General features: G+C 35.8%; 1 protein-coding gene across 19 annotated transcripts in view; it reads right to left on the minus strand.

Annotated features, from left to right (window-relative positions):
- Window positions 1-24,305, minus strand: part of LOC115610462 — a 147,774-nt gene that overhangs the window by 119,047 nt on the left and 4,422 nt on the right. For 8 of the 19 annotated variants that reach the window (XR_003992238.1, XR_003992239.1, XR_003992237.1 and 5 more), the window contains one exon: window positions 540-610. The exons of 5 other annotated variants lie outside the window; for them this stretch is intronic. Coding sequence is in view for 10 of the 14 variants with exons in the window: in XM_030492035.1 (XP_030347895.1) it covers window positions 540-610 (71 nt within the window). In the remaining 4 variants the exon portion in view is untranslated. Of the gene's footprint in view, window positions 1-539; window positions 611-9,559; window positions 9,663-24,305 lie in introns of all 19 variants that reach the window. 6 more of the 19 variants (XM_030492040.1, XM_030492042.1, XM_030492043.1 and 3 more) reach the window with 3 other exon arrangements.

Genomic DNA, 24,305 nt, shown 5'->3' on the forward strand with positions numbered 1-24,305 from the left:
TAAAGATGTCAAAAGTCAATACACTGCTTTTTAGGAGATTGGTTTGGATGTAATCTATAAGATTTTGTAATAAATCTAGGATTAGAGTACAAGTTTAAGATCCAACTTGTCGGTACACAGCAGTATTCCAAAGGAGAAATGGGATCAGACTGACTCCATCATGATCAGCTTCTTCCCCACTTCTACTTTACAGTTTATTTTGTTCTGAGCTAAAAAGGTTATCTTTCTGTGTCTGCCTGCTCTTAAGCAAGTGAGCGACTGTCGTGGTTTAAGCGTAAGACATAAGTAGTTCGCTTAGAGGAAAATGGTTTCATGTATCCCCTTGTTTCCTGCATTGGCACCCAAGAAAGTGAACTTGTATTAATTTTAAGGGTTTGACTTTTCTGTGAGTAGTGACATTAGTATTTACACATTCTATCATCTCTTCATTAACGTCTATTAGTATGAAAAGATATAAATACGTCTTTCATACTTCAGAAAAAGGATTTAGGGAAATAATTGAGAATACTTGTAATAAACTGAGGTTATATGCTGTTTACCTGTACGAATAAGGATAAGAAAGTAAAGGAAATAACCTTTCTCCTCTTTCTTTCTCTGGTGTCTGCAGTATCTGGAAGGAGAGGAACAAGAGGGCAGAAGTTATAGAGCAAAGTAATTTTGTTCATTAGACCAATAGATAAAGTTGGCAAAGAAAAAGAATTCTTTTGCACAAAGGCCTTTATTCAGAGATAAATAAGCATCGAAGCACCTTTCCCTGAATTGCTGGTTAGGGAGTAAAAGATGTGAAGGGTTTCTTCCCTGCACTCTATTTCTGCTGCTGCACTCAACACAGCAACATGTGAAAGTTTCAAAGTCACTTATACCATTTATGCTGTGGTAGTGCAAATATTAATTGCTAGATGGTGCCTTGCAGGTAGAATCATCCTTTTTGCTGTGGTTCCACTAAACGTTACAATGACTGCTCTTAAGAAAGGTGACAAAAGAACAGTCAGTCACAGCTCATGTCCTCCTTTTCTCTGTTGCCTACTTGCCCCAATGCCTGAATACCTTGTCAAATTTAATCCAAGTCAAACAAGAAAGAAACAGGGTTTAAAGCCATGTTTCCTAACCCAGCATGTTTATTTCGGTAATGAAAGTTAGCAAGCTTGTTTTAGAAATATATTTGATAGTGACAAATATAGAAACACTACACACCGCCTACAAACTTTACTAGGATGCACATTCACACAAGTGTTATTCAGAATATTTTCAAATGGCTATTTAACCAAATTTTAAAAACCAATATGCGTATGCAAAATATGGCTTTTAAAGTCCTGCACAACACTGAGACATCACATTTCAGCCTTACGTAATGTGTGGAAATCACTCCCACAGCTTGGGGCTCACCATGTGTCAAGATTCTAAAAAGTGTCAGGACAATTGTTCCAATCAAATTTCTGCTGCATATGGGAAATTAATCCTTGAATTACCAAGAAACAATTTTGCACTAAATAGGCACAAATACTATTTAGCCTTTTTTATTATACCCTCTGTCTGATTTTACCCTGCTTGCTGTGTTATATCTATAAATTCAGGGACAGAGACCTCACTTGCTGTACTGTGTGCAGCTCTGGGGCCCTCAACAGAAGAAGTATGTGGACCAGTTAGAGCAAATCCAGAGGAGGGCCACAAAGATGATCAGAAAGCTGGAAGCACCTCTTCTATGAAGACAGGCTGAGAGAGTTGAGCTTGTTCAGCCTGGAAAAGAGAAGGCTCCAGGGAGACCTTAGAGCAGCCTCCAGTGCCTAAAGGGGGCCTACAAGAAATCTGAAGATTTTTACAAGGGCATGTGGGGATAGGACAAGGGGGAATGGCTTTAAGCTGAGAGAGGGTAGAATTAGATTAGATATTAGGAAAAAATTCTTCACTATGAGGCTGGTGAGGCCCTGGCACAGGTTGCCAGAGAAGTTGTGGCTGCGCCATCCCTGGAAGTGTTCAAGGCCAGGTCAGATGGTGCTTTGAACAATCTGGTCTAGTGGAAGATGACCCTGCCCATGGCATGTGGGTTGGAACGGGATGATCTTTAATGTTCCTTCCAACCCAAACCATTCTATGACTCTATGAAATAGAAAAAAAAGTAAGATAATAGTTTCCTTTAGCGCTGAAAACCATCAAAATACATAGGATAAAATAACATTGCCTTAACATAGGAATCTTAAAGGTCTAGACTCATATGGACACTGTAATTATTACCAGAGTTTGGAGAAAGACACATCATGTCTTATAGATTACAGAAATGTCTTCAGCTTTTATCCTGTGATATAAAAGCAGGAAAGTTCAAACAGGTCCAAATTTCTATAAATAAACAATACTGTATTACAGTGTTCTGTGAATGTGTCAAGTCTTGAAGAGCCAGATTGTGATCCTGGCTTTGTGCCCACACCAGAAATTATGAGGCTGTTTAGCATTCATGCTGCCTACATTTGCTGCCTATATAACTGCTATCAAGATTAGAAGCAAGGACCCTCTATAGGACCATGGATTAAACCTCTTTACAGGTGGATGGAGAATGGTCAACTAGAAAGTTGACTGTAAATGGCACAAAGGTCTCCAGTGTATGGGCTGAGTAGTGATACAAAGTTATCTGCTCTAAATAAAAGACTGATATGCACTGGCATATTTCCCTACCTGGAAAAGAGAGTGGGAAAGAAGTGTGAGAACAAAACTCTGTGGCTTTGAGTCATGATGTAACTTTTTTTAGGCTTGTTAATTATCATTGTTGTCAACCTGTGAGTTAATCCTAATTTAATCGTTGCACAGTGGGGAAAGAACCCACTCCTGGCTCCTGGTATCTGCAGTTCCATCTGTCCTAATAAATAAAAGAGGGAGGTTGCTCTACGCCTGCTTAACTGGTAATTTTTTCCCTAGTTATGCTTTAGACTGCTCCAAATATCTCTCTTCAAGAGAAAGCCTGAGCAGGCTTTTAGAGACAGTTTGTTTCATGAAATGATCCCAGAAGTCTATGCAGATGAAACTCAGTTTTCTGCCAGTTTTCCCTCCATATACAGTCCTTCGATACCATCCTCACAGGCTAATCACCCACATATCCTCACATATCCTCATGTCACACCTCAAAACTTCCAAAACATGATCCTCTGACTTTCCTTAATATAAAATGCTATTCTAGGAAGTTCCAGCATAGTTTTGACGTTAGTTCAGACACTTTAATCTTTGGGGAGAAGGGGGAAACCATCTGTCCAAATCCCTAGACCTATAAAATAAAGGCTATTTCTCGCAGCCTTAAGCAGTTAGCTGAAACACTAAGTACTATGCAGTGTGGATCTGGTAAACCTATACAAGGCTGGCTATCTCTAACCAATGTGGGAAGGAGCTGGTCCTTTTTCACTAGATCTCAGAAACTTTCACTCATTAACTGTCTTTTACTTAGTAGTGTGAACATAGTCTCAAGTTGCTGTCTGTTCACTGGCCATTACTGTCATTCCCCTGCTGTCTATTAATTTATGAGAAGTATCAAGAGTAGAGCACTGCCATGAAAAAGCAAATCTGTGAATATGGGGATCCATAAATACAAATCGTAATTTTCAAAAGCAGACATTTACATCATTTGGGGGTCTTCTACACAGACACTTTATCATATTCTTCTTTAAATGCGCTAACATATGACTGTAACAACTTCTAGTGCTATTGTGAAGGCAGACCTCTCTTTTATAAGCTGAACACTCCAGTCATCTTCCCACTCATTACATCCTACATGTTGTCAATCTTAGTTTCAAAAACTGTCAATCAGAAATGCAGTTGATGATATGTGTAGTATTTTTTTAACCACACGGAGGTGGGCTTTTCTTTGATTTTCTTTCATTCTTTTGATTGCAAAATACAGTATATGTCTTGCATAGAAGCAAACACAAAAGTACATGAAAAACAGTATTTTGAAAACTGAAAATGGAACTTTGGTATGGTAACCCTTACAGCTAAATAAAGTCTTATTGTTAGTTAAACATCATCCTGATTATTTAATACAGTAATTCCAGATATTATAATTACCTCTTTAGACTTAAGGTTATTGATTTAGTAAGAGAAATTTTTAAATATTGACAAAAGAGAGAAAATAAAAGTCACAATAATTTGCTGAAGCACATTGTGACTTTTACAGTTCTGTCAGTATCTGTGATTAATCTGCCAGGAGCAGGAGGAGAGAAGCTGCCAGAAGAAAAAAGGAGGAGAGGGTAGCACAGGAGTGGAAATAAAGACTCTATTAGGTGGATGATTAATCTGACTCAGTATGAGAGTTTTTCTGTTTTAATGCTAAACCAACAATTGCTAGCATTGCTATAGATGTACGGATATCTTGTATAACACTGTAAACTACAAGCAAAATGCTGATCTTATTTAATTCACCTATGGAATTTCGGTGAAAGATTTTTTTTTTTTTTTTTTTACTGTTTGAGGAACTACATTGTTGACAAATCCTTCAAGCAATCTCAAGAGGCTTACCCGCTGCCATTGGTATCAGAAAACGGCAGTTTCACTTATCCTTATAAAGCCTCTGATGACGTGTAATTTAAATAACTTGCCAGACTTGCTGAGCTGGTTTGCTTCTGAGGCATTAAGGCTGACCAGTTAGTGATCTATTATGGTTTTACGGAATTGGTGCTGAAATTATTTAGCAGTAGGTATATACAGAATGAAAAATCCTCAACAGAGAATACGTGAAAACAATATTGCCCTTTCTATTCTGACACTAAAAAAGTATTTCCCTCCTGCCCTCCCTAGTAGCTGATTTTTTTTCAGTGGTGTTTCATAGAACTGTTTGCTGAGGTACTTCAGCAACAGGGTACATTTCCAGTTCAGACCTGAATGACTTCATGGATTTTGTGGGATGATCAAGAAGTTAAGCTCTTGTGGTGGTTATTACATCTCTAAAAAATGCTCTACTTACACAGTTTGAAATAGCTAAAGCCTTCATGTCTGACAAATGTTGCTTGTAATGAAAATATTTACATACTCCTAACTATAGAGACTGTCAGATGTTGCTAAAATTACCAGCATTGCACAATACTGAAGGCAACATGAATGATTATCAGCCACTAAAATAAACAGGTTCTGTGTTCCAAAAAGCCTTATCAACTCTAGCTTCTCATCTTTTAAAAAATTCTTTCTGTGCCTCAAAAAGTACTGACTTTCTCTAATGGGGTGTTATCACATCTCTCCCAATCTTAGACATACATGTTACCAAGAGAATAGACTAATACTCTATTTGTCTGGCTGCTGTTTTCTGCAAGGACTCTTTGAACTATAATCTATTGTATGGCTAATCCTTTAGTTTAATTCTCTATTTATTGGGAGAACTGACAAGGGAGAGGTAGCTAAATAGCATTCCAAATTCCTCGCCCTATTAAGGGCAAAGGAAGTTAAGAACCTACAGAATGCAGATATCATACAGATGAGCTTTCACACCTTTTTTTTTTTTTTTTATTTATGTATTTTTTGACACTAGATATTGGAATTTCTCAGCATTCTCATCCATGCCTTGCTTTTCAAGGTTTCTTTGCTTTATTGCTAGTGAGAAGCAGATATCTGTTCCCTGTCTAGGGAATGGTGGATGCAAAAATCTCTTGATGATACCTATTGATTATGTCACACGCAGAAATAAGAGTAATTTCTAACAATGAAGTTTCAGGATAGAAGTAAACTAATAGCCCATGTGACCAGAGTCACAAAGTAGGAGATGCTTAAAACATGCTAAAAAGTGTGTAGAAGATGGACTAGAGCTAATTTCTGAGTGAAAATTCAGAGGTTGGTACTTTTTTCATACATTTTTTTCTGAACTGCTTCTGACCTCAATTTGTCTGGACTTTCTTACTTCTGCAAAGTACTTGGAGGTTTTTGGGAAAGACACTATATTAAGGACTGCATTTCTAGTTCAGTGAGGTGCTTATGCATTGGAGTAATGGAGACTTAAGGCCAAAGGGATACAAGAATATACAAAATTAATTGGATGTGGTACATTCTCTAACTCCTTCCCTTTCCAGAAAGCAAAGATGTAAGATGAATGAGATCATCTTCACCTAGTAAGAGTAGGAAATAAAACTTTAATTTGTTGTTACTTGTCAGTAACAGTCATCACAATCCTAATGCCAAGGCGGCACAGAGTTGATTAAAACTTTGAAGAACCACACATCTCCCCTTGGAATGCTCAAATAACAGCTAAATATGGCTATTTCTCTATTAAATATTTGTAGAATAACCAGAAATATATTTACAAGTGCTAAAGAGTGGTGTTGATGTACAAAAGTGAATCTTGAACTGCATGTTAACTTTTCACTCCATAAAAAAGAGAACAAAGTGGAAAGAGAAAATATAAATAGTAGCCTTCTTGACTATCTGTCCACATCCAATTGCTAAATAGTATGATTCTTCATAACTCAACTGGATTGCTTCCTGTTTGTGTTTCCCTTAAAAAAATGGTTCTAGACATTGAGTAAATGAACTGAGAGATAGCAAGAATTTTTTTGCATTATAAAGATCTACAGGAAAAATGTACTGGGAAATTAATTAAATCATGCAGGTGATGATGAATTCAGCAATTCTTTAAAATTTTGTATTTACAGAATAATCCATGAGTATAAGCAATTTTAAATACTTACCGAACTGTTCAGCAAGGAGTAAATCAGGAAAGGAGATCTTATTAATATAGACTGCATACTTTTCAGCATTAATTTTTCACTCTGACAAAAGCACCAAATAAAAGAAGGTTCTCCCAAGTACTAAAATAGACTGTAGCAAAGAAATTGGAAAAGTGATGGAACACATACATACCAGATGGCTGTGGTTTTATGTTCCAATAGAAGGGTGTCATAATTCCATTCTTGACTACAGTTCTTTACATAAAAGACACCAAAAATAGAATGTATCAGAAAATCATATTCTACTGTAGTAATTTTAGGAGTCCCAATGCATAAAAGGAAATGACTGGTTACATCACAGTTATTTAAAATGCTTAACAGCTCTGTAAAATTAAAAAAAATAAGTACAGGCTGCATTAAAAGCCATCTAAAGTTATCTAGCAAAGAAACAATAAGTACAATTTTGCATTTGGGCTCCTGTTCCTTTTTCTAAATGTTAGATGTCTTGTTCTATCAGAGCAGAGTTCTCCTTTGAGAGTACTTAGTGAGCTGAACAAAAAAATTTGCCTTTTTTTAAACAATGGCTAATTGTCCAGTTTTGTACAGCAATTTACACAGAAATCCAGAAAAGGGCGAAATTCACTGAGAGATATTCAAACCTACATCTCAGATCTATCCTTCCTGCTGAAGTTGTGCTACATTTGAGCTATGTATGCAGGAGTTCCCTGGCCAGAATAAGAGCATGCAGTTTCTGTAGTTTAGTAGACAAAGCACTTTGGGGTATGGTCAGAATTTTGAGTTTGTTCATTTCATATTAGAGATACACTCAACTAAAGACCAAATATGAAGAGAAGGCAGTTAGGAAAGGTAGGGGTTGGGCTCCTTCCTGCCTATTCTTCTGGCCAAAATTCTCCCTCCCTCTCCCTCTTAAACAGTTTACCAGAGATTGAGGATCACCTAAAATTTAATAGCCCCAAATGAGAGTTTCTCCATTATGAACTAATGTTAATATAGACATTCTGAAGTGCTGTTTTGAATGTAGGAGTTTAATTTCTGCTTAAAATTCACTTTGATGTCTAGTATGAATCTTACTTCCAATACTTTATTCGAGTATCTGAAAATTTATATTCTACTACTAGACAATATTCTTCCAACAGTATTTTAAAGAGCAGAGTTTGAAATGACAGGCCTTTCCAAAACAAGGGAATACTTCAAATTTGTTACAGACGTACGCTTTCTTATGGTTAAAAAAATTAAAAAGGAAATAAGGTTTACAATGGCATGTTCTCAAAAGTTCTCTTATTTTTTTGTCTCATCTCTACAAAGTGAACCAGGAAAATATTTCTCTTTAAAAGACAATTACAGATTAGTCAATACAAGACAAATACTGATGTAATCTACTACTCTTACTGAAGATACTTTTACTGAAATAAAATTTCTTACTGGAATTTGTATAAGGGGAAGGTAAAGACAGAAATACAATTTTCTAATAACTGGATAGAACTAGACAGAAGTAGGATGCTTTGGCAAAAAATAAAAAGGTAAAAAACTAACAGGCATGTTAAAAATAAAGTAGAGATAATAGAAATTATTATAGAAAGAGTAACTTTGAATGTATTATATGACAGGACACATAAAGAATGGTCTTTGAAAAATGGTCTTCTACTGGAAACAATAATTTACAATAGAAGTAAATTGTTATTTAATTTTTCTATGTTGTATTAGAGATGCATTGGAATGGAAAAATTAAAGTATTTTTAACATAAAATGCATGAGAAGTAAAAGAAATTGGCACCAAAATGTCTTCAAAAAAAGGGAGATATACATGAAAGAAAAGGAACTAGTTGTGCTGTGCATGTCTTTGTGCAGGAATCTTTGCAGTTAACTCAAGGTATGAAAATGGTGTTTCAGGGTATGTCTTCTCAGGACATCACTGCCATACAGATAGAGTTGACAAGTTGTTTGACAGCATGCATAGGTGACTTAGCTCACACATATGTGAGCTAAGTCACCTATGCATGCTGTCAAACAACTTGGCACTCCATTTCACTTTACTCTGCAGTTCACTGACTGTTCACACTGCTTGTATGTCAGTTTGCTCCTGGGCTCCCTTTTGAACTGTCATAGCTAGTTTTCTCTCAGGGAAACTTCAGATGAGGATAATTTACTCCAAAGTAAACCTATAGGCAGTACGAACAAGCTTGCAACAGGTCTGTCTCCCTATCTGCAATGCCACAGTCAAATACACACACACATACGTATACATGTACACAAGTCCTCCACTGCAGAGCCAGACCTTGACTGCCCACAAGTTCTCATGTCATACTTCCAGGCATACAAGTCACACTTTTGGTAGAGTTTTATAAAAACACCACTTGTGGACTACACAGGGCCTTAGCCTTCCCCAGGCACCCTAAACCCCGTGGGGATGGATGACCACAGCAATGTGTATCACCTGTGATGCCAGAAACAGTACCACTGTATTAGTCAGGTGCTTAGCCCAGGTTGGTAACCCTCTTACTAGCTGTTCTATTACACTGAATACATACATATTTAGAATATCCACTCCTATGCCTGAATTAATATAGCAAGGTTCAATGTAAGACAAGGCTTGCTGGTTTCTGGCCTGCTGTATACTGTGTACATACACTGATAGTTTCTCAGAACAAATAAGTAAAATAAAAAGTGTAGGATTTCAGTATTCCACAGAAATGTGCTCCCAAGGTTGCAGACGCACTTGCTGGTGGGTTGTTGAAAAATGGCTCAGTTCAGAACACAAAAGCTTCACACTGTCAGTATCATACATTTAATATTTTATTAAAACATCTTAAAGTTATTTACAAAGGAAGCTACTATCTTTCGAATGCTAGCACTACCATGAGAAAACCCTAATGAATGTGTGATGAGTTTTTCATTCTCTAACTTCTACTCACAGCATAGGGAGACAGAGGACACAGGCTGAAGAGCTTGAACACATAGTTCATTCATGGAATAAATTTCTTCAAAATTCAGGGAGTATGTTTAATATCCAGGGTCCTTTGGAAATAAATGTATGTGATAATATATTAAAGACAGCTCGACAGGACTAAATGAAGATTCTGCAACCATTTCTATGTGCATAAGCATTTATCTTTTAAATTATATGTTTTATTACCGGTTTATATTTACATTTAGCTAACACACAGCAATCATTATCAATCTTCTCACTAAAGTAGATATACCTGAACTAAACCCACATTTTTATAATACTGGTTGTATTTTTCATAAGAATAAGATAGCATCAGGGGCAGCCCCACTATTTATGCCTATAGCCAAAGAATTAATGTTATTTTAATTTTTTTCCAAAATTGTTCATGTGAAAATGACGTAACCTGAAATTAAAAAAACTGCCAAAATTTATTTGAAAGGATTTGAGTATTTACCATATATCTCTTTTCCCTAGTTATAGGGAAACTTTACAGCACTTATATAACAAAACTCAGGGGAAGAGTACACATCAAGAAATATTTCTGCTTATGGAATCAAAACATATTCTACTATGGGAGGTTTGACTTTTTCCTCAGAGGAGTTAAAAAAAAAAAAAAAAAACCCAGACAGAAAAAAAAAAAAAACCCCAACCCAAACCAGAAATAACAGTGAGAAAGCAACAAGCAAAAATGCTTAAAAAAGGAAGCTTCAGTCTTTATGGCTTTGACACTATGCTGGCTTTCCCCCAAGATTTCTATAGAACAGTGTGTGGAGGCAAAATGTTCTGCACTGCTTCTAGGACATACACTTTCCTTTGCCAAGTACATCGGGACTCAGTAACATACTCTCACAGGCAACACATCGTCAGTGTTTGAAGTCTAATCTAAGAAAATGCATCTATTAAATTGGAGGGAAATCAGTGATCATGTCTTGACAAAAATTTGACTCAAAGCTACTTCAGTTTATGTCATTGGCTCAGAGGATTCAAACATTTCCATTATGTTTAGAACAGTAAGCGACTCCTTCCAGCAGTGCCTAAAAGAGACATTTCTTCTCCCCTTCTTCCTCTCCTTTGAAATCAGTTTCTCTCACCATAGGAAACATGCTGGCAAATTGTGAAGTGCAAAGAATTATTAAGATAAGTCAGTGAAAGACATGGGAATAGAAATCAGGAACTCTAGGCCTAATTCATGTGCCTTGAGGCTAAAAGAAAAGTATATAATACAAGATTTCCTATATCAGACACCCACTATTATAGATTACCCAAGAAAATACCTCTCAGAAATTGTTATGGTAATGCTTTTTCCTTGGCTGGCAATGCCAAGATATCAGCATCCTTTAAAAAATGGAATAAGTAACTACTGTGTATTCCATGCATCTTAATGTTTCGATCTATATAAAGAATTCACTAAGCTTATTATACCATCTACTTGATTTGAAGGGGGAGGAATTAATGAAATGCCAAAATCTAGTGAGGCATGTCTCAAAAACTTACTAAATTACTTGTTCTGTCACTGTAATGATGACTTTTGAAAAAGTCTTTACTGAGATCAGAGAACTCATTTTTTATCACAGCAATCTATCTGTAGGAAAAGCAAATCACAGAATCATAGAATGGTTAGGGTTGGAAAGGACCTCAAGATCATCCAGCTCCAACCCCCCCTGCCATGGGCAGTGTCTCCTCACACCAGACCATGTTGCCCAAGACTTCGTCCAACCTGGCCTTGAACACTGCCAGGGATGGAGCATTTACTGCTTCTTTGGGCAACCTGTTCCAGTGCCTCACCACCCTCACAGTAAAGAACTTCTTCCTTATATCTAACCTGAACTTCCCATGTCTAACATTATTATTATGAATATTATTGTAATTATTATAATTATTATAATTGTTTTCTATATTTATATTCAATATACTCTTTCACAAGTAGAAAAATAAAGTACATCAATAAAAAATCATTTAAAAATAGAAGGTGACCAGAAAGATAGTCATTCCAAAAGCAGCAGCTGCTTCTGGTCATTCAGATTCAGCATAAAATTAATCTTTAGGAGACTTTAGCACAGCACTGAAAATGTTAGAGCACATTATATGTATGTAGAAGACTTAGCCAGCAATGATTTGGATGTTTTTTATCACTTTGTTACTACTAGGGTGATTTGTAAGGCCTTTGGTCTGAAGATAGGTAGGGAGTTTTCTGCTGCCATCTGTTGATGAGTTGGGAATAGAATTGAAGTCTACAGGAGAACAAGCTTGCTCCCACCATCCTTTGGTGAGCAAGAGGGAACTGAAGCTTGGAAAAAAGTCGTCTGTCTGCATCAGCTTTCCCTGAGTTCTTAGGGACTCACCAGAAATGCATGTAAATTCCCAGTGGCATGGAAAGAAAGAAAAGATTTGGTTCATGGTAAGGGCTCTGATCAAAGGTTTGATCAGATTGATCCCATCCTGCCGCCAAAGGCTTTACAAGCAAATGATACAGATGTGATTGTAGGAAGGCATTTTCACAGTAAAAGAGCACTTTGTTAAAGTGGCAGAGAGCAGTAGCAGAAGACTTAATTATGGTTGTTAACATCCGTTCTGACATGCCCTCAAGACTTCAGAAGCTACCCCAAAAGCACAGTGGATCAAACCACTGTTTTAAACATGCATAGTGCCTCACAGTTACAGTATTGCAAAACACAAAGAAACATATATATTCAGGCTCAATATTTGAAAAACAGTGATTCTAGTTGAATAAGACCATTGTTGTTCAGTCATTTTTGCAAACACACAAACCGAACGTGCCTAAATCTGTATTCATTATCAATTTCAGTCAGAAATATAGTAAGATTAGTACTGCAATTACGGTGTTTGTTGGTTTGGTTTTGGGGGATTTATGGGGGTTTTTGGGAGGTTTGGGGGTTTTTTTTTTTTGTTTTGGTTTTGGTTTTGTTTGGGTTTTTTTTTATAGACATATGTTCTTAACACATAATCTTTGCAGAGAATTGCAAAAAACCCTTTCTATATTAAAATCTTATTTATAAGAAAGCACAGTTTCTAGAAGAAGCCTAATAGACCTGTTTTTTCTGATTGCTTTTAGCAGCAAGTCAGTATCTGTAGCACTCAGTATTCACTGTATCTTGACTTAACATTCATCAGTAATTCTACATTGCTGGGAAGAATGTAGTTAATTTTGTTTCTTTATCTTTTGTAGCAAAAAAATGCGAGTCTTACATAAAACTTTGAAAAATTTTAAAATTAACTAAGACTAGTAGAAATCTGCCCCAAGTACCAGTTTAATAGTTGTGAGACAGTAGAAAAAGTTGATAACTAGATTCAACTGCTCATTAGTAGAATGAAGTATATTGTGTTATCCTTGAGAGAAGTATATTGGTTTCTATTCTGCTCTCTGCTTCACTGCTGATGTGACACATATATCCAGCCTTACTGGCTGGGAACTGGTGTTTTATAAAACTCATGGGGTGCTAAGCGTTCTTGTAAACAAAAGGCTAATTTGCTCCTGGGACACTTTTTTGTCCTTAGTTGTCAAAGCTTTGGGAGGCTTATGGAAGTTAAGTTTCACTCCGTGAAAATAAATAAATAAATAAAATCAATCCCAAATTAAAATTGAAGTTCTCCTCTTGAAACCCTAATACCTCACATGAAACACAAAGGACTGGCAATTTTGAATCTGAATTATCACTCCTTCCGTACTGCAACCTGAAAACTGATCCCCTTGTAAACTGCTTAGATCATTTGAAGACCTAATCAGTAAAGCACATTGAGAGACCTAGTCATCTGAGAGTACCTCAGGTCTCCAGGATGACACAAACTGCTGACACCAAACTACAACTAGCATCAGGGAATTAAAGAAGTGGTGTGACAAAGGGATATTGGCCTATCTAAGATGTTTTACTGTGATCAGAGAAACAAAATACTGGTATCAAGTTTTTTTTGACTACTGCGTTTCCCTTTTCTCTGCCATTTCCCATTTTTTTTTGACACTGCTGTACTTGACCATATTCTTTCCTTCAGTTTGCTACTGCTGGCAGTGCCAGTCTGTGCACAGAGACTAAGTTAATACATTCGTTGCATTATACATTGTTCTGTGCCTAACCTTTTACGCTAGCACATTTCTCTAGTGAGAGCAACCTCACTCACTGGGAATCACTGAACTAAAGGACTGAAGTGCCATTGGTGTTTTACTGATTGTTCACATAAACCATGATATATTCTTCTGGAGCTTTCCCCACATAGATTACTGGGTTCTTTTATGCAATGTTGATAGATTTTGCTTTGTTTTATAACTCAGTTCAATACTTTCACTTGAGTGAACATAGCATGTTAAGAGGCCCAGAGAAGTCATTTTGTTTTAACTAAGCCTTTTAAACAGAGATTAAAGTTAGATGTCCTTGCAAAGGCCAAGTAGAGATCCAAGGAATTTCCTTCAGATAACTTGACAAAAAGATTACAAGTAAAAGCTTTTGATTTTGAAATTAAAATACAAATTCTGTAGTAAAATTTATTCAATTTCCTCCAGCTTTTTTCTCCATGAAGATTTTTCTTCTCAATTTGCCTGACATTGTGTCTTTCTAAAGTAGTAGCTATATCTTCCCATAATATTTAATTCTTTATGTGCTTCAGAACTACAGCAGTGAACAGCCCAGATTTGGTCACATATTTGATGCTTCCTTTTATTGTATGAGAGAGGCATAGTCTGGCAATGCTTTCCTTATTTCCCCTGCCACTACCTCTACAACACCAGTAACCTTCACACTGAATGAGAATAGCTGGATACAGCTTCCAGCATGGCTTCTCAATTGCTGGCAATTTAGTTGGCCAGATGGGGTTTCTGTGGAGAAATGTGAAGGCTAAGTGTTCCCCTGCAGAGTTCCTGGCTCCTGCTGACTCAGCAAGTGAAGGACACAATCAAATAGTACAACTTCCACCTCTTTTCTCACCTTCTTTATATCCCCTTCTGTTTTCCATCCTTCCACTTATCCAGAACTATGTCTGTACTACGATTTCAGGTGAGGTTTTTTGTTGTTTTTTTTTTTTTTTTTTTTCCCCCCAATTAGGATCTGCAGTAGCTTAAAATTAAGGGAATCTTTTCCAGTCTTACTCTAAGTTCCTACAGGGACACTGTGAAGTCACAGAGGCTAAAGTGAGTCATGAAGCTTTAGCAGGCGCACAAAGCAGCAGCAGTGTGTGCAGATAATATGAAATGGTAGCACAGAGCTCTTCAGCCAGGAATGGAGGATAGTGCAGTGTCTGCATATTGTCTCTGAGTAGCAGAGTAAGGCATCAGTTGGTTTCTGCTTTTACAGATACTAGGAAAGCATTAAGAGCAGGAGCAGCAGCTGAGATATAATTTTTTTCTGGAGAAGCCTTAAAAAAGACTAAGTGAGGGCAGATATTGAAGGAAATGAGATTTAAGCCCCATTATAAATGGAAATGTCTTCAAATAGAGTAATTTTGAAAATGCGCTGAGGCACCAGTCCATTTAAAAGTCATGGGAACGTATTCATTAACCACATTGAAGTAAAGGAAAGTCTCATAATACGCGCTTGCATTTACAACTGATTGACTTCAGAATGCCTGAAATTGGCACGTAGATACTTTTATAAAGGATAGACAGCTCTGGGAAACAAAATGCTGAAGAAAGCCAGCCAGTCAAACAAAGCACTTTATCAAGAGCAGGCTACAAGCAAGTGTGATTCTGGCCACAATACACTTGTACATCAAATATGAGAATTTGGCTCTCTGACATCCTTCTTTAAAATGGAAATGTGCCCTTTTTTTAGAAAGATATGCTTTTTTTCTTCATAAATATGTCTCAAGTCCCACAGAACAGCTGCAAGATGAGAATATTTTTGTCTCTCTCCAGTTTGCAATCAGATTTAATGAAGAATCACTAACAGAAATCTCACAGTTATAAAGATAAGGCAAGACCTGAAGCTTTCTTTTCCCTTTATGAAGAGCAAAATATTTTTAAAATAGTATTTCATGACTGATTAGTCCACAGTCTGTCCCAAAGGTCATTTTTTTTTTGAAGCAGCAAGTCAGATGTGACAGTGGCCTTGAATGGTGGTTTTGGTGAGAGTGTGATAGGAAAATACTATTACGTGGGCTGTTGTCAGTCTCAGACCTTAAATTTCCAGCATAACGGAGGATCAGTAACGATGTTTCCATTCTTCTACAGGCAGTTAGTTGACGTCTAATCTTTCTTGCTAATTAAAATAAAAACTGTTTTCTAAAAAGCTAGTATTTCTGCTTTTAAAGTATGCGTAACAGAAACAAAACCATCCTAAATTATTAGTTCCAAGTCCTTCTGCCAATGAATCTAACCTGAGAAATTTGACCGTGTACTGTACATCGCTGATAAATGATTTTGATGTCCTATTGAAAACTCTAGCAGTTTAGAGAAGCAGCTGCTTGCCAGATGTTTTCTTGCTTTCATCAGGTAGACAAATAGACATATATTTACAAATATATACCTACAACCATATGTGTATATGTTGGGTAGGAATCTCTGAAACTGGGCCTCGGTAAATCAGTTCATCTGGTACTACTTTCTTCCATTTACCTCAACATGAAAATATTTCCGGGTTTACTGATCTATGTCCTCGAGGTGCTTTCTTCCTACCTGACATACAGCACAGTGGACATGAGACTTGCCCCAGGTGGAAGTGTAGGACGGAGGAAAAGGAGGGAGAGCAAACTTACCCAATTCTGTAGCCTAATAGTTTGTATACTTAATTGAATCTAGGGTGGCTGTGTGTCAAATGGCTTTAAATAGTTTTCTGAACTGCTTATATGTTTTACATTACATATTCCTTTGGGAAAAACAGAGCTATCCCTGGATGACTCAGTTCTTCTCTTTAACAGTTAGATTTTCCAACCTAGCCTAACCCCAGTAAACTTACTGATGCCAATTTAACTTTTGTTTACAGAACAATATTTAGTTGTTATTACATCTATGTTGCCTCTCTGGACCTGACCCTTTCTAATCCCTTTCATGGAATCTGTTTCATGTCTGAATCTTCTATCTTTCAAGTCTTACCACTAAATTACATTCCATCTGTAAAGCCTTAATCATGCCTTCTAACAAATGTTATCACACTTATATAGCAAAAGATGCCCAGAGAGAAGACTAGAACATTTGGGAACTTTTACCATCTGTGCATCTCCCACTTGCGCTTTTTCAAAAGTCCTTCCCCTCACCCCAGTTCCTTCTTCTCTAGAGTGTTGTATACCTAAATGCATTTCCTTTTGTAAAGATAGGGATCATTGCTGTCCTCTGTCTGCAATAGAAATTACTATATGTCACGCAATTATATTAAAATGACATTAGGGTCAAAACATTAAATGCTTATTTCACATTTAGAAAATTACTGAAAGTAAGTTATAGGTGGAATCACAGTTCCACTCACTTGTACTTGCGCAGTCTGACATAGTCTTTCATTAGAGTCAGATTTTTAATCCTCGAGGCCCCTACTTTCTTCATTGTACAAAATTCTCTGACCTTCTTTGAAGTGAAATCAAGAAAACAGTGTGTTATAGTGTTACAATATCGTACTTTAAAGCTGGAGACTGACACATGGTTCCATCATAGAATTCCCCCATGATATTAAGTCATGGAATAAAACATTTTTATTGTGATCCCACCTATTTCTGAATTTTTACCTGGAATCCTGTGACCATTTTGCAGAAGAGTAAGCATGCCCAGACATACCTTATGTGAGTGAAAGTTTTGTTTTTCAGATGAAAAAGCTGTGTAATTCTAAACACTTCCCAAAATACAGATCTAAAAAACTCAAATTAAGAATTCCAAATATGTGGATATTTTTGACCCTCATTTCTGTATTACTTTTCAATTTTTAATACTGAAATCGTAACAACCCTTGGTGTAATACAGTTCTTCACAAGTTAAATAACATTTTTTTAATTCTTTAGACAATGCAGTGATGTACAGCATAAAAAAGTCCACTTAATAATTCTCTGTCCACGATGTTATCTGAACAATGTGCAGTAAATAAGGCCTTGAGACAAACTTTGACCATGGAAAAAAAAAAAGTTTCTTATTTATTCCAAACTTACATATTTGTTCTGTGTAATTAAATGAAAGTATGGTTTAATTTATTCAAATGCATTTGTTTATTTATTTAATATGTATTTGTTAATTTGTGTTTGATGAAATAAATTGTTTGATTGATTGTTTGATTTCAAATTGAATCCAGTGGAGAAAGAGTATGTGAACATGTAATTAGATTGCAATCAGACATTGCAATAGATGGTGCACTGGCATCTGAATTAAGTGTCTGCTGACTATTATTCTGGTATTTGCTAACTTCTGAGTGTTTGATCTGGCAATATGAATTGTTTTCTTAATAATAGTTCTTTTGTTTTATCATTTCCTAGCCAAAACCCAACCAAGCAAACTGAAAACAGAATAAAAGTTTAATCATGTGCTGTATTAGTGATGATTTTGTGGTTGGTCATCAGGACCATATCCTTTTGGTCCGCTGTTTGAAAAACAACAAGTAAACATATACAATGTTATGATTCATGTTACCATGAATGGGATAATTTTATAGCAAACTTCACAGTAATTTTCTGACATCACTAATACTTAGGACAGTCCATAACCTTTCTTTAGCTTTTTCTCTCTATGCAAATCTAACTTTCACCCTTCCATGTTCAAACATTGAAACTTCCTGCTCCATGTTGTTATGTGCCAAAATAGAGGTCACAATGCTGAAGGAAAGCAGTTTCTGGGCAAAGAGCTGAAATCTTCAAGAAAGTATTAGTCAACTGCATGGTGGGCTACACACAATGTGAATGAAACTTTCAGGGAACTTATTTTCTAAAGATGTAAAGTCCTTACCAATTTACAAATTTTTTAGTGGTTGCAAGTTGAACAAACTTGGGTGGATGCATTTTAATATTAAGATGAAATACTCAAAAAAGGTAGCCTCTTGAAAGCTCAAGTTCATAGTGAAATTTATGAAAGTGCTGAAATTATTTAAATAAGATTGTCTGTAAATTTCTCATGGGTAAAATAACCCAGCTTCATTGCCAGCTATCACTGAATCAGTCTGACTTTTTTCAAAAATTCAACTAGCGCTTGAGACCTGGAAAGAAGTTATGTGCTAAAGCTCAGAAAAGTAATAAGCAACTAAAAAAAAGGGATATATTATTTGAAGTGTCATGAATTCATAATAGCTGATATTATCATTCTTAATTATAACTTTCGGAGTAGTAATAATACTAAGTTAAGTCAATAATTTCTTCCAAGAATGACACATGAGGAAAACTAGAAAACTTCTCATCACTTTGTGTTCATGAACTTTTTGGAAGTGTAGTTAATGAAATATATCGTCTTTAAATCACACTACAAGTCATGTAGTCTGCCTTGAGGAAAAAAAATAGAATTTTAATACAAAAATGTTTTTAAAAGAAAAACGAAAGTCAATAAATAAAAGATTAATAACTTAGTCAAAAAGTAGATTCACCCAGCTGTGTTGATGCATAGTTTTAACATTAAAATTGGAATTCCCTCAGCTTTCTGAAATCTGTTTTTTCTCATTTCTACCTTATAAATTTTTAATTGTATTTGTTCATAAAATCTTTTAAAAAAACACCAACACAATCTGTACCCACCCCAATATTCTATTTCTAATCCTTTCTTTCTAATCTATCTCTCTAAACTTCTTTAAGGTACTTCATAAAAGAATCTTCATGGAATTATTTATTCTAGTATATGGATTTGCTTGTTCATCAAGGACTTTATGTATATATGTATATGTGTGTATGTGTGTATATAGATATACTTTCTGTTTGGGAAGCTGTAGCCATCTGTCTTTGGATTGACCTTTGACATTCTGGACAGCTCTGGTCTTATTAAATGCCAAACCCATGCATGTTTTCAGTTTCTTTTCACCTGCTTGTCCATCTGTCTATGCACTATTCAACTCTTTGAAAGTGCTAAGTTCCTTTTGGTTAGATATAGTCTCTTTTGTCCTACCTTTTCACTCTCATTCCCCTTCTTTTAATACAAAGCATTCAGGCATGGAAAATAATGAGCTTGCAGATGAATGATGTAGACAATATGCAGACAATACTTACACAAGACAGACACACAGACATGCAGTGGCAAATAGCAGAATGTGTAAATAGTCTATCACCTTATTGACTTCAATTAAGTGTCAAATGTAAATCTTCACACCTTATTCAGAAAATTGGTAAGAAAGCAATGGCTTCGCTTTTGCAGAACATGCTATAAATAAGCAAGAAATAAGTAAAATTATAATTATATACCTAGAGATACCCAAATAAGGTACACATTGTTTCAGCTTTCAGCAAGGATCATGATGTTGGAATGAGGAAAATGATCAATGAAAGTAAAGGTGTGGAAGAATTATCACATCTGAAATAAAATCAATTCAAAGACTTCAAAATACTCAAAGCAAGGAGTCTTGATAATTTGCACTGCAGAATCCTAAGGAAAGGTCTATAACAAGGAGTTTTAGTAAGTATATCAGGATGATCATTTATGAAAAATAGCAAATGGCTTGCCTACACTTGAGAAGGGAAGCTGAAAGACGATAATAAATAGATCTCTCAATATGATTTCAGATGGTTTTAGAATTTAAAGCCTCAGAGTAAATTTTGAAGCAAAGAATGAGCAATGACACAAAAGTACAAAGCAAACAATAAAATCTATCTAAAGGTTTCAAAGAGTAGATGATACAATTTACCAGATATCTTTCTTTAATTATTTATCTTCTAAGCAAGGCAAGTGGAGAATATATCACTTATCTGGATTTCAAAAGAGTTTTTGACACTATCTGTTAGAAAAGGTATTAGTTAAGATTGAGAAGATAAAGAATTAACTGCTCAGGAGAGGGCAACAGGTTGTGTTAGGTGTTTGCATCCTTACTGGATGTTAAAGGAAGCTGTTAAAGGGTTCTTCATGGGCTGTCTTGCAATAGACCTTTTTGACATTTAAATTAAAGATTAGATCACAAAAATTTGGAGCATGCTGCTGAAATTTGCAGGTAAAACAAATCTGAGAATCATCAAAATCATAAAAACATACAGGAAGAATCAAATTACCTTGATGACTTCTGAAATAGAAATGGGATTAAACTTAATAGTAGAAAGAGCAATGTAATAAGATTTTCAGCTATAAAGTTTATCAGGTGGAAATGACAGAGAAAAAGAAAGATATAGCAAATCTACTAGAGAAGGACTATCAGACACCAAAATGTGATGTAGCTATGAAATATCAGGCAAGGCATTTCGGGGAAAAAAAGGGGTGTTTAATGCTGTTGCATCAGGAGGAATTACATCTTCATGATGAAAATCATGAACAATTCCTGTTCTCCATATTAAATAAAGGTTCACTGAAAGCTTCACTACAAATGGAGTAGAGGCAAAGAGGAAGTCTGACAGCATGATATCAGGAATGCAGAATTTAATTCATGCGAGGAAACTGAAAAACCTTGTATTATTTTGCAAACAGAACTAAGATGAGAGAAATGTTCTCTGTAAACATGAACAGGTAAAAAGAGCCTGTGGATGTTCATAGTAATGTATTAAACTTTGAGATCAATAGCAACATCAGAATTTTATATGTATATATATATTTTAAAAATATGGGGGATTATTCAACATGAGTGCTTACATTAGTGGAGGATAGGACTCAGCACACAAGGATGCACTGCCAGTTTATTCTGAGTCATAAACATGATCTCTGTGGTCAGGCAAAATAACATTTACACCACCAAGTGGTTTAGTGGCATTTATTTTGATTAAAATGCACATCATTTTCTTCTTCACTCATCTGCTTAAGATCTATGTGAATGCTTTAAACATCATTCACTCACTAGGTGCCTAATGCAAAGCTTATTTAGTCAAAGTGCTTCCATTGACTTCTGTATGCTTTGGATTAGGTTCTGTATCCTTACCAATCAACCAGCTGCTGCAGGCTTCCAGTTTTATCACAATATTAGACTGCTTTTCTCTTTTTCCCATGATCTTAAAAGGCAAAGAAAGAGGTATACTTTGGTTTGCCCTGTCTGTTCTTTAATGTGCTTAGATTGCAGTTATTTCCTGCTGAGCCCTGGATGAGGTTTAGTTTGTTGAAGAGCAACTTTTTAATCATCTCACAGAATGAATGAACTGGAAGATATGTCAGGCTTCTATCAGAAGATGAAAAATGTGGAAACTTATCAGTGCCTCTTTTCCTCTAGATATATTGTAGGTCATAAAATCCCACTCTGTACAGTACTTATTACTCTTATAAAGGAAGCTAAAAATGTAATTACGCAAAGGATGATCACCAAGAAACTTTGCAAAACAGTTAAAACAGGCATAAAAGTATGGCAGCCTGTGCATGGCAAAAAGTGCAAAAGAGGCAGCAGGAGAACAAATGATTTCAAAGTCAGACTATGTAATCTTCCCCACAGGAACGGTGGCTACAACCCATTCACTCTTATTTTGGAGAATTAAGGTAGCAGTGCAAAACAATTCAGAAGCAAAGCTGATCAGAGTCATACCAGCATCCAGAGCAGTGCTTAACAGCCTAAAATATATTTGGCTACTGGATGGAGTTGGTTTTATTTTTTTCCTATTGGTTCGTATAGGATCCTGATATAGGATTATATCACCTTAAAACAAGGTGATATAATCAGGCCCTTCCCCAGCCTCTAATTCTCATCTTGCCTAAATGCTGAAGCTCTTCCCTAGACATGTGCCCTACAGGCATGGATCTATAGGTTTATGTTTTAATCTAGTTCAGAGAAAGGTGTAAGGGACTCCACCTCTTCACACTTGCTTTCTGTTGCTCATGATTAACAGAAGACAGTAGCAGGTGAATAGCCCTTACTTTTTTTCAGTGAATAGTCATGCCTCTCAGGGTTAAAAAAGGGTTAAGGAAAAATGGCATGCTCCTGCACTGTACAGCTAACAGTGTGACCTTGAAGGGTTCTAATGTTGCACTTTTTGTATGAAAAGAAATGGCAAGTCTAACATTATAAAATACCTAGCAAAGCAGTTTTAATCATTGCAGAACAAGGTCAAATAGACTGTCCAATAAGCATTCAATAGCTTGGTCCTAATCTAAATTACTTTCTTGCCAACCTGTTTATTTCCCTAATTTATAATAACTGTGTTTCTGTATGACCCTTTTTTCAGCCAGAGAGCAATGATTATTTTTGTTGAAGTAGACAGAAACTTTAAGGTTCCCAAGTAAGTAGGTGAGTGTATGTGTAAACTTAAAAGGATTTTTAAGTCTATTTGGCTATTTTTAGGTATAGTCGATGACATATGTTGGCATTAACTTACAGAAGGGACTAGAGCACCACAGAATTAAATTATCCATAACAGCATTTGGATTTTAATATCAAAGGTTCTTCCTCTGAACTCAGCAGAGTTGCCACCTTGCTTGGATATTTTCTCTTCTGCTCAACAGGCAGCTGACACCATAGATTCGCGAAGACATGCCAGATCTTTTATGCTATCCTGAATTATATTAATAATAAATTAAAGCTGCACGGGATGTATGAGGAATATCAGACAAAAGATTTTATGATCTGGTGATTCTCATTTAAAAATGAAAGAAAGCCTTAACTCACAGCAAAGATAGAACTGAGAAATATTAGGTAATTGAGAAGTCATCAAGAGTGTGTAGAGGCAAAATGATTTTACAAAGTCTGTTTACTAAGTTCTGTATATAAAGGGTAACTGACAGAAGTAAGTGGGAGCCGGAGCTTGAGAATAACTGTATCTTAATATATCTATAACAGCTTAGTATATTTTACTGCTATGCATCAAATTTCATGATACAAGGCTTTCCTTTGTATCTGTAGTTGTCTGGAACACAAACTTCTTTTACACTGTCTTCAGAATGAGCTGCTTTGACTTTCCAGCAGTCCACCAAATGAAGCAGAAATGATTGTCACTTATTCAAAGGCAAATATTGAGGTGAATCCAGAATGCATTAAAAAACCCTACAGAAGTGCAAAACTGTGGTCTGATTAACTTAATCTGGGAAAACCCATTTTTTAGCAGCTTGCTGGGTGACTGAGCAGGTCATTGTGCTTCCTTTTATTTCATAGTGATGATTTACAAAGCACTTTGAGACTTTCAGTGTGTTCTTTAATGATACCAACCTTGGAAATGTTATAACAAAAAAAAAATCCTACATTAGTTCCAAAAGTAACTGTGATGTTCTCTGCTAGTGAATTCATATACACATCAGCCGTGCCCATTTAATACTTTCAGTGACAATGAACACATGTTTTTTTTCCTTTGTCAGTGCTACCTGGTTCTCACACATTTCATTTAAATTAAATCCAGTTTTAATTATCTATCTCCCCTGAATGTCTCATTGTATTTCTTCATGTAGAAGATACACTAATGATTCATAATTTCCCTTGATTTTTGATAGGAATTCATCCAAACTCACCTTAAATGCTTTTTTCCAGCCTATAGTTTACTTTGCATTCAGAGAAATTGAACAATAGTTTAATTTAAAAAAAAAACTCCAACAAAAAAGCTATAAAATAATTGGGCTGGATGCAGCACTCATTTATATCCCTGCAAATCCAGGAAATCCAGTAGTTGCATATGAAGCATAAATCTAACCAAAATCTGCCTTCCCTCATGAAAATTCATATGCTTTTTTTAAGACCTTTCATTAATTTTTCCTTCTGATTTTAAACATAACCTGG

The sequence above is a fragment of the Strigops habroptila genome, chromosome 7 (assembly GCF_004027225.2).
Source record: "Strigops habroptila isolate Jane chromosome 7, bStrHab1.2.pri, whole genome shotgun sequence".
In the NCBI taxonomy this organism is placed as follows: domain Eukaryota; kingdom Metazoa; phylum Chordata; class Aves; order Psittaciformes; family Psittacidae; genus Strigops; species Strigops habroptila.